Source organism: Girardinichthys multiradiatus, chromosome 11, assembly GCF_021462225.1.
Source record: "Girardinichthys multiradiatus isolate DD_20200921_A chromosome 11, DD_fGirMul_XY1, whole genome shotgun sequence".
Taxonomy (NCBI): Eukaryota; Metazoa; Chordata; class Actinopteri; order Cyprinodontiformes; family Goodeidae; genus Girardinichthys; species Girardinichthys multiradiatus.
Genome location: NC_061804.1, coordinates 33,013,767 through 33,027,404, shown reverse-complemented (window position 1 = coordinate 33,027,404; position 13,638 = coordinate 33,013,767). Strand labels below are relative to the sequence as shown.

At 38.3% G+C, this 13,638-nt stretch overlaps 1 protein-coding gene across 2 annotated transcripts in view; it reads left to right on the top strand.

Moving 5' to 3' along the window:
* The first annotated feature begins 1,797 nt into the window (after window positions 1-1,797).
* The window catches only part of nectin3b (nectin cell adhesion molecule 3b), a 42,341-nt gene continuing 30,500 nt past the window's right edge, over window positions 1,798-13,638 (top strand). The window contains exon 1 of one of the 2 annotated variants that reach the window (XM_047379227.1): window positions 1,798-2,058. In XM_047379227.1, the coding sequence (XP_047235183.1) occupies window positions 1,815-2,058 (244 nt within the window). In that variant the 5' untranslated portion in view covers window positions 1,798-1,814. The remainder of the gene's footprint in view (window positions 2,059-13,638) is intronic. The other variant, XM_047379228.1, reaches the window with a different exon arrangement.

Here is a 13,638-nt window from a genome sequence, read left to right as displayed (position 1 = left end):
TTGCCGCTGTATGCAGCAGATCTTTCTTAAGCCTTCAACCCATGCAATGTTTATATGGATTTGACTCGAATTCATATATGGATGCTAAACAATATAGTAAGAGGTCGTTTTAGCCAGTAAACAATGCACATTAAAGCAAAACCATCTGTGTTGTCAAGAGGCAAAGTACAAAAAAATAAAAATGGATGGGGTTGTTGGAGGCTGTGGGTGGGAGGGCAACATCTCTGACAGCAAGCTTCTTGCTGTCAGAGATGGTAGAGCTTCAGTCTGTGGAGTTACATTACTGTGCTTAAAACCATCACCATATAAAGAAAAATAAGATCTAAGCAGATTGTTATTGGAAATACACATCAACCAGTGCAAAAACTATGTTTGGAAGGGAAAAGATGCCCTTTTTTTTTAACTAGACAGCAATTAGTCCTGACCTAAAACCTCTGAAATAACATTTAAAAGCTTTTGGAGGTCTGGGAAATATTTTACTGTGTGCTAATTGTGAGAGTGATAATATACAAGTGAAAGAAACGTCTAGATGAAAGAAAGAAGCTCCTTCTAGACTACTACCAACAGTGTATAAGTACTGACACAGATGATAAATGCTTAGAAACTATTTTTGTGGCAAGTGAGAACATACTGTGCCTTGAAAACATATTTTAACCCCTTGATTTTTCACATTATGTCATATTTCTATTACAAACTTCAGTGTATTCCATTCGGTTTATACATGGTAGACAAACACAAAGTCAAATAAGATACATATCTGAATCTGTTCAGTCCATAATCGGAAAATAAAAATAAGTGTGGCACAACTACTAACCTACCAAGACATGGTCATCTACCTAAACAGACAGGCTGTAAAAAGCCATGAGACCCTTTCTAACTCTGGAGGAACTCCACAGATCCACTTCTCAGATGGGAGAATAACCGCATTTTCTATAAAGAAAATTAGGTGTCTAAGGAAGCTATAAGAAGTTCTGTTTGCAGTTAGCCTACAAGCCATGTAGGGGGCTCAGCACACATGCGTTCTGGGAGACCAAAACTGAACTTTTTGACATATATGCAAAATGCCATGTGTGGTGGAAAACTAATATTGCACATCACCGCACATCCTCAACCATAAATATCATGATTTTGGGGTAGATTTTCTTCACCAGGGTCGGGGAAGCTAATCTGTGCTGATGGGTAGATGAGTGAAGCTAAGCACAGGATTAATATAAATCCAATTGAGGATTTGTGCAAACACTTGACATTTCATGTTCACATATGCTATGCATCCATTGTGGCTAGTTGTTTTGCAAAGAGGACTGCGCAGAAATTTCAGTCTCTAGATGTGTGAAGCTGGAAGTGACATAGCCCAAAAACTCTTTCAGCTGTAATCTCAGTGAAAATTGGCTCTACAAAGCATTGACTAAAGGGGCTGAATAGAAATACATGCTACACTTCTCTTTTTATTTTCTAAACATCATGTACGTCTTGACAAGTATACCAATATTAAGACCTAGTAATAAGACCAGAATCGATGGTAGAAATTAACGCTGAGGCCGCATCAGTCTAATAGATTCTTCTTAATTATTGAGACACTTTTTCATATTTATAAAATTGAAATAAAACAAAGAACGATCATATTCATGTACTGGCAAATGCAAAGTGTTTACCATTATTTCCATTTAGAAAAAGGCGATGCCAGCAAAGAAAAAAGGTGATCTGATAAATCAATATCTGTGGAGTTATCAACAAAGATGACGTAATGTGGATACTAATGGATCCTTCCTTGAGGGGGAGGATGCCGTGAATCTGTGAGCAGGGGCCCGCTCCGAATGGCAGGTGTGCCCACGGTCTCCCCGCTCCTGCCGGCGCAGATGGTACAGTCCACATGTAGTTCGGAGTTGTTGCCGAGGAGGTTCCACTCTTCAGCGCTCCTCAAACTGGCATGCATCCTACGCTCCGGCCAAGCAGCAGGGGACTGCACTTCTTCTCACAACATGCTACTCTTTTCTGAGCGGAGATATCTCGGACCGCAGCGCAAGAGCGCGCTATGCTACGTTTTGTGCGTTATTTCAGGTGAGTCCTGATTTATTTTATGGTATCTGGTCCACCGGCGTACAGACAGAAGTTTTGTGAAGAAGCATCACAGAAACCTGAGCGAACTAGCTGGCATCGACAGCTGAACGCCGCGGCGTGCTTTGGGACGAAGTTTCTGTCTTCAGTGAGTTCAGCCGGTGTCATTTAGAGGCTGAAACTTGGCACCAAGTTCGCTTCGGATGAGCCGTTAGCCGGGCTGACCCCTCCACGGTTGACGGTGCGAGCAGGGGGGGGGGGGGGGGGGGGGGAGCATTGAGTGATTTAAACCATCAATTAGCTGACGAAGAGGTCACTGCTCATTGAGAAGCAGCCATATTAGCGTCATGAAATTATATTAATGTGGCACGATGCTGTGATGCCACCTGCTTTAACAAGAGTTAACCAACTTAGATGTGAGTCACCAGAGAGGACCGTGCTGATAATACAGCCCCCCGCCCCCACTCACACACACACACACACACTCACACACACACCGGGATGAGGGTCAGCCACCATGTGCCTATGGTGCAGCCTGAGCTCATTATGGTTTAATCAAAGAGTGGGCAGTTTCCAAACTCCACCCAGAAACACGCAACTTTGTGCCCACTGATTCTGCTTCAGCACGATCAACCAAAAAAGCAGGAGCTCTGGGGTTTGGGTCCAACTCAGACTTAAAGCTCAGCTTTTATCTGCTCTCAATTCAGCACATCATGAATTTAAAACAAACAATGAATATGATCTGGCAAACCACTTTGTGGATTTATGTTTTTTTTGATCATGTTCACAACTTTAACTGCTGTATGGAGCATAGAGAAGGCAGTGCTGCCCCTCCCCGACGTGTTGCTGAACACTACCCATCAGTTGGCTGAAAGAAGGCATCTGCATTATCTGTAGACTGTATTGTTTATGTTTGTCAGGGGAAGAAATTACCATTTGTGTTGTGATTCATTATGATAATCAGCTTTAACTAATAACGATCATAAACTCTCAAAATTTGACAATGTGGTTGAGATTATTTCTATTGCTGTTTGAACCTGTTAGTATTTATTGATATTTATTGATACTTTTATGGAAGCAATGTGAAAATAAGTAGTTTACAGCAACATTAACATTCCAGTCATATTCAGTTTTTGGAGTTGGCAATCAAATTAGTTTTATTGTTACTCCAATATATAAAAAAGAAAAAATAATCCAATTGTTTCCTCTGATAACAATCAGTATGAAGAATGCCCATTTGTCATGGTCCATAAACAGTAGAAGAAGATGCACCTTTAAAACTACAGTTTACCTGCTATGAATGGTATGTCTGTTAAACAGACTGCAGGCTGGCTACTAGAGCAGATAGCCTGACTAATTCATTAGCCACTAGCTTGTTTGGCGCATTCTATGATGCAGAGCAAAAAGGTATAATATACTGAACAGCAAGCAGCTTCAGTATACAGGTCCTTCTCAAAATATTAGCATATTGTGATAAAGTTTATTATTTTCCATAATGTCATGATGAAAATTTAACATTCATATATTTTAGATTCATTGCACACTAACTGAAATATTTCAGGTCTTTTATTGTCTTAATACGGATGATTTTGGCATACAGCTCATGAAAACCCAAAATTCCTATCTCACAAAATTAGCATATTTCATCCGACCAATAAAATAAGTGTTTTTAATACATAAAACGTTAACCTTCAAATAATCATGTACAGTTATGCACTCAATACTTGGTCGGGAATCCTTTTGCAGAAATGACTGCTTCAATGCGGCGTGGCATGGAGCCAATCAGCCTGTGGCACTGCTGAGGTCTTATGGAGGCCCAGGATGCTTCGATAGCGGCCTTTAGCTCATCCAGAATGTTGGGTCTTGAGTCTCTCAACGTTCTCTTCACAATATCCCACAGATTCTCTATGGGGTTCTGGTCAGGAGAGTTGGCAGGCCAATTGAGCACAGTGATACCATGGTCAGTAAACCATTTACCAGTGGTTTTGGCACTGTGAGCAGGTGCCTGGTCGTGCTGAAAAATGAAATCTTCATCTCCATAAAGCTTTTCAGCAGATGGAAGCATGAAGTGCTCCAAAATCTCTTGATAGCTAGCTGCATTGACCCTGCCCTTGATAAAACACAGTGGACCAACACCAGCAGCTGACACGGCACCCCAGACCATCACTGACTGTGGGTACTTGGCACTGGACTTCTGGCATTTTGGCATTTCCTTCTCCCCAGTCTTCCTCCAGACTCTGGCACCTTGATTTCCGAATGACATGCAGAATTTGCTTTCATCCGAAAAAAGTAGTTTGGACCACTGAGCAACAGTCCAGTGCTGCTTCTCTGTAGCCCAGGTAAGGCGCTTCTGCCGCTGTTTCTGGTTCAAAAGCGGCTTGACCTGGGGAACGCGGCACCTGTAGCCCATTTCCTGCACACGCCTGTGCACGGTGGCTCTGGATGTTTCTACTCCAGACTCAGTCCACTGCTTCCGCAGGTCCCCCAAGGTCTGGAATCGGCCCTTCTCCACAATCTTCCTCAGGGTCCGGTCACCTCTTCTCGTTGTGCAGCGTTTTCTGCCACACTTTTTCCTTCCCACAGACTTCCCACTGAGGTGCCTTGATACAGCACTCTGGGAACAGCCTATTCATTCAGAAATTTCTGTCTGTGTCTTACCCTCTTGCTTGAGGGTGTCAATAGTGGCCTTCTGGACAGCAGTCAGGTCGGCAGTCTTACCCATGATTGGGGTTTTGAGTAATGAACCAGGCTGGGAGTTTTAAAGGCCTCAGGAATCTTTTGCAGGTGTTTAGAGTTAACTCGTTGATTCAGATGATTAGGTTCATAGCTCGTTTAGAGACCCTTTTAATGATATGCTAATTTTGTGAGATAGGAATTTTGGGTTTTCATGAGCTGTATGCCAAAATCATCCGTATTAAGACAATAAAAGACCTGAAATATTTCAGTTAGTGTGCAATGAATCTAAAATATACAAATGTTACATTTGCATCATTAAATTATGGAAAATAATGAACTTTATCACAATATGCTAATATTTTGAGAAGGACCTGTACTTTGTCGCTGATTTATTGGGTATTTGTTGTGGCATGTTGTTTGCGAGTTTAATTCCAGCTTCCCCCTGCCTTATGGTAAAATGATTGATCTGTGTACTGGTGTATGACCGTTGAGATAGATAAATGTGACCTGGATTAATCATTTTCTTTTATTGGTTTGTTTTTGTAGGGAGACGTTTTTAGTAGAAAAGAAATCCCTCCACTTTACATTTTTAGCCTAAACTAATTTGCAGAGTCTGTCTCTAGTCGGGCTTTTGGGCACATAAAGACATAGAATATTATACAAACTTTAAAACACAACTACAATTAAGAACCAATAATATAAAACACAAAGAAATCTCAGAAGAGTCTCTCGACAGATCAGTGGAGGTTTAACCAATTTGAGTATTTCAGATTTTGAAGTAGAGATGAGATGCAATCCAGATTCCTTAAAAAACACACATAGTCCTTTTAATTTTGTACACAATCTGAAGCTGCGAATCTGAATAAAAACTTTAGCATGACTAACCAGCCATTGTGTACAGCAATACCTTCTACTGTGTTTACAATGTGCACCACATAGCCGGCATCCAATACTTATTGAAAACACAAGCAAATAAGCAAAACAGTTCCAACGCCCATCTAACAGATTGCTTGTGCCACACCGTGGCTGTAGCGTCCTGGGTGGTGAGCCATATCGCACGCATAGAAAAATTGCAACATAGTTCCTCTACATGGTTCTATTGCCAAGCAAGTAAGAGGTGGGTATCTTCTGTGTTTCACAGTTTCTGTTTGTGCTCCACAGGATCTTCCACTTTACTGTTGTGGAAAGCTTCCCCTTCAATTAAGCAACAGTACAGTGTGGCGTGGCAGGAGGCCTTTGTGTGCAGTGCTTTGATAAAGCTTGGTGAAGATATTTTCTCCTTCACACGGGACTTGGGAAAAGTCAACCATATATTCTTTGTCATATTAATAATGTATTGTCGGTCCATAACATGAGCCATCATTTTTTTTCACAGCAGTTCATGAATCCGAGGGTTAGAAAGTCAACAATCTAAGCTTCAGTAAAGGCACCATTCCTAAGCCCTGCTGGGTCGCAGCAACACTCTTCAGTGTGGAAGTTGTTGCACTGGAAAGATGGCTGTTTTTAGTTTCAGCACGGTTTTTAAAAGTGAAGACCAAGCAAAAAGACAACAGAGTCTGCGAAATTTATTGTGTCTCAGGAAAAGTGTGAAAAGAAATTGGTCAGCAAGAAAAAGTACATTTAGAATCTTAGATTAGAACATTTTCATTATAGATGCAAAGAATCATGAGATTAAAAAAAATGTTATATAGCTTTCCTTTTATCTTGAGTGGTTAAAAAAAAAAAACTTGCACATTGATCGTGAAATATAACGCTTTTTGCTGGAATTTATACAATTTAACAACATGTTCACTTGTAGAGGTCGGACAGTACTAAGACCTTAGTTAAATTAACTTAAAAAAGCCATTTAGGATTTTTAGAGGTCTTAAGGGGGGAGGTACCCGGCTTCACAAACTGGATTTCTAAGTTGAAGAACATTATAGCAGAGATGTTTTCCATTTTTCAAGTCCTAAACTAGGTCCTACCGCTTTAAATGACAAAGCACAAGTTATGTTTCAAGTCTTTCCTCAAAGTCTCTCATGAATGAACATTGGATGTATGCCACCCAATTTGGCTAAAATACAAATTACTATAGGTAAATGAATCTTTAGCATTGTTATCTTTGTTTTTTGCAGAACATCATATTCAAGGTGTAAAAAAAACCTTTGTTCAGAATCAGAATCAGAAAAGCTTTATTGCCAAGTACGTTTTTGGACATACAAGGAATTTGTTTTGGCGTAGTCGGTGCAATACAATACAAATTAAACAGTATAAACATATCTACAATATAATATAAATATATGTGCACAGTTTTAAGTGAGTGAGAGTAAATATAGAGCAGTATAAGATGCAAGAGCAATACAACAGTGCAGGTGATTATTGTACAAGTATGGCAGTGCAAGTAAAGCAGGAGTCCAAGCTGAGCGTTAATGTAACGCATAGAGTTACAGGTTACAAGTGTCCTGTCAGCAAAAAAAAAAATGTTACCAACTGCATAGTATTTGTTGAAAGAAAATAGGCATTTGTCATAATTTTAAATGAAAAAAACAAACAGTGCTGTAACTTTATGCTGCATCTTAACAGCAGAAGAACAAGATGCTGACAGTAAGTTATGTTTATTTTCTTCTGAAATGGTCAATAGTAATTTGATAGAGTTGAGTTTGAGTTATCAGTGTCTTTATTATGATGCCTCAACAAACATGAACAGGTCATGAACAATTAATAGACCCTCAAACGTCAAGGGGTCAAACACACTGTTTAAATGTAAAATAAATGTGGCGTAGAGTACTTAATGTACATATTTTACATACAATTACGTTACAGAGAACCTAGATGTACTGTGCTTTGTGACAGCCAGACATTTATAAGGTAACTCAAAGGGGACAAAATGTATCATTTACTTATCAGTATTTATCAACTTTAATCGTTGAATACTTTAGATAAACAATGTTAATGAGACTAGGTTCTTGTAGCTGGAGGTTAAGTCAAGTCATTTTGTTACAGCTTAAGCGCAACTCATAAAAGTTAGACATGGGTACTCAACTAAAAGTCTGGCTTTTAAATTCAAATACAATGCAGCATTATTTGTTTTCATTAAGGTTGGGCAGGCTTTTCCTTTGCGAACTGATGCACTAAAGAACAAAAATTAAAATTAGATAAATTTGAACAGCTGATCTAATTGGTTCTCAGATACTTTTTGGTAATTTCACATTTAAAGCCTTTTGTAAGGAAAATTAAATCAGCTATTTGTCTTTGTCAGTGGCACCTCCAACTCTCTAGAAATTAAAAATATAATATGGGCATTAGCCTCCAAAATCTGTTAAAATCTACATTTTTCACCTCATATTGATTTAAAATTGTATTATGCTTTAAAATAGCTTTAGCATTGCCTAATTTTCACATTTAGTGAATGTGCACATTTGCTCCTATTCTAAGCAAGTGTGTTCTACAACCCAGCTGGTCAACAGTTGAAGTGTCCTTAGTTGTGTTGTGTTGCTTTACTTTTCTGCTCAGGGTGTTGCTCTAGAGTCATTTTCTATCCAGACACAGTGCAGATCTGAAACTGAAACATATTTCTGCCGGCCAAGTCTTGTTTCTCCTAAGGGATTTGCTTCCAATTAGCCACCCTGTTCTGTTTATTACAGCCATTCATAACATGGGTCTTGACACTTGACAACATTTAGGTTGTAAAACAAATGCAGACTAAAAAGTGCCTTTCACAACAAACCTGCACCTAATTTAAAAGTTGATTATATAAAGTTCTTACTTGCTTCATTTGTAATAGTCAAACAGAACCAGCCAAGCTGATGAATGCATTTGACATTATAAAACTGATCAGCTGGTGACATGGGATCCAATATTCCTTTGCTGTCTTTCTCATCATTCGCAACAGACTCTGTCACTTCCACCCCAACACTATAACCACTCATCCTGGAATCTCCAGTGTCACCAAGACAAGCTGCCCTTTAGCAAGATACACATACTAATACACTTACTGCCACATAAGTGCCGCACGTGAAGGTAATATTGACTAAAGTGAGATCAAGCAGAGTGTCCCCAAGGAGCAATTTGTCCTTGATGCCAGGACTGTAATAAGTATAATTTGTTTTCTACTCTGTGTCAGTGAGACGCATTGTTGAATTTGCTAACCAAACTGAACATGTCTAGAGGTTTCTTTCTTTAGGTTATAATAAGAACTCCTCTCTTAGTCTCTAGGGGATAGAAGGTAGGAATCACATTTGCTGTGTCAAGATAGGAAGCACATTGGAACAGGTAGATGATGCTCTTATCATCATCACTCTTCTTACTGAGCTGAAGAAAACAAGGGCACGGTTATGTAAGCTTGTCATCTTGCCTCCAATAAAAATTTAATTGAGTTGGTATACCTCTTCCATCCCATATTCAGTGCAGTGGTAATGCTGTCCCCCTGCTATGATGGTATTCTGGCCCTCTACTTCCACTATTTAGTAAGGCACATAATTGGCTCTTTACAGAAGGAAGTGGATCACTTGCTCTGTGTTGTTATGTTGTATCGAGCTGGATTTAGGTTCGGCATTTCTGTGCATTCATTAGCTCAACAAATGTTATTCTATTAGTGTCATCGAGGTCTTTGGCTTAACCTACTCGGCAAGGGACAAGAGGGATTAGATCGCTTTACAGTCCCCCACACTGGCATTTTACACTTTTATTTTTTTTTTTTAGGTGGGGGGACACGTTTAATGTGTGTATGCTAGATAGAGGAAATGAAAATTTGCACAAGCCCACTATTGAATAGAAATGGCAGCAGTAGGTTTTAATGGTGAAATAGTTTCCTTTGAGACAAGATGAGGCATTTAATATCCCCTAATACAGTTATTTTTAATTGTTAAAATTCAGCCACTGTATAAAGATATCAAGAAACCAGATCAGAAGCTGATAGCTGGAACTACTAATGATGGCTACAACCAGAGATTAGCCACATGCCAAGAATGCATTAGAAGAAGAGGACAACTGTTAATGAATGAAGGAATAAAAGTTTCAAAGGAAAAGTTGATACATTTGGATTAGGGCTGCAACCAACAATTATTTTGCTAATCGACTCTGACTATTTTATTGATTAGTTGATTAATATTTGGGCTGCAAAAGGTGCCTAATAGAAGATTTTTTTACAGAATTTGAACCAGGTGATGCTAAAACTATGCCACTGGAGGAGTTCTGGATAGAGCGTATTTACAAAGGTTTTTCATCTTAAATGTAACATGCATATATTGTTTTGTACAATTTTGGCCTACTTACTGTTCTGAGTTGGTTGTTTTTGCAGCAAATTTCATGTTTTAGATTGTTTACACCAGTTAACGATTATTCGATCACTAAATTAGACAATTATTTCAATAATCGATTTATCATGATTAATCCAATCAATTATTTCAGCCCTAATTTGGAATGCTTCATGATTTCACTGGCATTGAGAGAAAAGCATTTAAGGCAAGGCATGTTTATTTACCCAGCGCTATTCATTCATAAGAGGGGCTGGGACAAGATTAACAAAAATGCTGAATCCTCGTCTTTAGTACTTGTTCTTACTGTGAGAAGGTTTCTAATGATCTGAGAGGTCTACAGGGTTCTTCCCAGACCAAGAACTCTGAAATACGTTTTCTGAAACGTATACGACTCATGTCACATCAAGCGTAAGTCAGATTTGAAGATTTACCAATTAAATGGATGTTGATCGAAATCAGCCAATTTATTTTTGATCAGCTCAGGGAAGGTCAAATCCTGAAAAATCTGATTATTTTCTTCTCGTTCAAAACAGACATCTCCCATTTTGAAAATTTATAAATGGACAAACGGCTTGTTTTTTATACACTTTGGAGTTTAAAAATAAAAGACTGATCAAGGTTAGGGACACTTTCTTTGATGCAGAAATTAGAATAATTTTTTACATTATTTTTCAATTAAATGCTTCCTTCAAGGAACATGTTGCACATTTTTAATGGTCAGTGTTTAATACATTTAATTGTCAAATGAATGCCAATTTATACAGAAATGACCAACATTGAAATAAGCAGGTTAGATCCTAAAAATGTGTTTAAAGTTGCACCAAATTTCCTTGAAGCAAGTAAATCTGTTGTACATAAATACAGTGGGGAGAACAAGTATTTGATATACTGCTGATTTTGCAGGTTTTCCCACTTGCAAAAGATGCAGAAGTCTGTAACTTTTATCATAGGTTCTCTTCAACTGATTGACGAAATCTAAAACAAAAATCCAGAAAATCACATTGTGTTTTTTAAGTAATTATGATTACTTAAATACGGGGATGCAATTTAAAGTTCACAGAACCTTTATTCGGAAAGCTCTTAACTGCTTTCATAAACTGCCAGTAATATGTGAACATAGAATTAACACATTTTCCTTTTACCAGTTTTGCAATAATCAGAATATTTTCTAAAACCACTGATAGGTATTATTTAGTCAACTCAGAGGTAAGGAAACGACAGTCAGTTATACTTGCGGCAAGGGTAGGTCACACTCTGTAGTGCAAAACTACAAAGTGTTGGCACCACTCTCTCTTTATTTATACATGCTTGGTCACACACAGTTCGACAAACATTCAGGGTGTGTGTGTGTGGGGGGGTCAGAAAGGTTAGGGTTCATTTGTCTTGAGGAAGTGGGAAGTGGGCACCTGGTGTATAGCCCCCAGATGCTGCTAGTAAAATAATAAAAGAATAAAAGCATAACTCATTCTTGTCACCATCTCCCTTCCTGTAACATGTAAGGAGGGAAAAGCACTTAGATGAGTGATAAACAATACAAAAAGTCATAAAAACCCTAACACCACAATATCTGGTATAAAATCTAATAGGTTCCAGTGACATTCTTGGGTTCATCATACCCCCACAAAATCAACCATAAAATACTCACGTTAGAGGGTTGGTTTATGTGCTTCCGAGCCTCTGTGTAAGGGCACTGGGACGCCAGATTATTGAAGCCAGGAATGGGTTGCATAGATAACGACAATGATCTTCAGTGATCACAGTGTAGTGTGTTGCTGGAAACTCTTGGGTCCTAGGGTTCCTGTGGGTATTACTCATACTGTTCTCAAGTAGGTGAAATGTCAGGGTCAGTTTAAATCAGAAATGAGATCTGCATTAAAGGGATAAATAAATCCATGGTTTAATAAAGTCACACTTTCCTCCTCCACACGAGCTTATCTCTATTCTGCAGTTTAGCTGAGCTTTGCTGAAATTTATAAAGAATTCTTAAGCAAATCATCTCAACTGATTTTAGAAAACCCACACAATGCTAACATTTCATGCATTTGCAAACCCAAGCAACCAACAGTGTACAAAACAATAGATGCATAGTTTGTATTACATTGGAATTACTGTAGCAAAATACGGACTCTTGTACTTTTTGCTTTGGTTTCAGTAAAATTTCCACCCATGGTGCCAGTTTTTGAAGACCTGTCCTTTTTGTAGGTTGAGATTGATCATTGGCTAAACTGTTTTGGCAAAACAACAAAAGAATATTTGGAGTCAGTCCCCAGCCGAGTGCAGCCAATTTTGATTTGCGGTGATGTTTTTCTCCTGACGGCTTGTTGCAATTATGGATTTAATGCAAGACTTTAAGTGTGTTAGTTGTAACTGTTGTTTTTAATTTGATATTGTAATTCCTGTGTCATCTTTGTATCTGAAGACGTTTGTCCTCGATGTGTTTCTGACGGGTCCCTGCCTCTCCTCTCCCTCAGCCTTTTTTTCTTCTCTTATAATGATGTCATCGTGTTAGCATAACACTTCCTTTCCTTTCCCTTCTTTCCTACCAGATGCAGTCTGTTCTCCTCTTATTACTTGGACTCTCCTTAGTATAGCATTGAGCTCGTACATGCAGGGTTTCTGCCTAGTGCAGGTGACAGAGTGCATGGGTTGGTTATATTTGGACAAAAGACACAGTCTCATTATAATTCCAAAATTCAGGTCAGTAGGATGGACTGTATTTTTTTTTTCATGATTGAAAGCACTTAGCCTCCCTGTAAGCTGTGTGTTATTTGTTCTATTTCCTGCTTTAATTATGACATTTTTATACTGATGCCATATGTCAGATGGTTTAGAAATGAATAGTAACGTCAGAATATTAACATTCTCTCACTGAAGCAGTCCTGATATTTGTTACTTTTTTTCAGTAGTTCATGTATTACATGTATTACAGTGCCTATGGATCAGTTAGTGCTTGATTACCTTATTATAACATCCATTAATTAAGCAGAATAACGTATACATGTGCTTTGCCAGTGGTTCCCAACTTTTTTATTTTTTTTTATTTGGACGTCCTGTTATTTTATCTTTTTATTTTATCAGTCGTGCTTTTTTTTGTTGGTTTTTTTATCGACAGGACCACACACATGCATAAGTCAACACACAGTGGCAAATTAAGTTATAATCTACGAAGATTTTTTTTTTCTTTAAAAGAAGAGGGGTCAAATCATCACTATGATCCATGGTTAACATCTCAGGATTAGGGATCCCCCAATCAGCATTTTTATTTTGTAAATATCTGCTCTACCAATTCCAAGTTTTAGCTGATTCCAAATGCTAAACTATTAATGAAAACACAATACTTTCTATCTGCTTTCTGGATAAATAACAAATGGAGATGTCTTAGGAAAACATTTCCATGGAAGATTTTTCTGGAAATCAGCCTAAACCTCCAGAGCTGTCTCTCTGCATACGTTTTTCTAAAGATATTAAATTTTGTACTATGGCATAAGTTGTAAATATTATTAATTATAACAGTTTAACAATCTGGGATGGTCAAGATAAAATCATCTAAATTTGGGCAGTAGATTTCTTTTTACTACAGCTTCTTGTGAGCAATTCGGCCTCACAGCAACAGGAATCCTGTGGTGTGGAATTAGCATTTTTCTCCTCGTGTTTGTGGATTTTCCCCTGT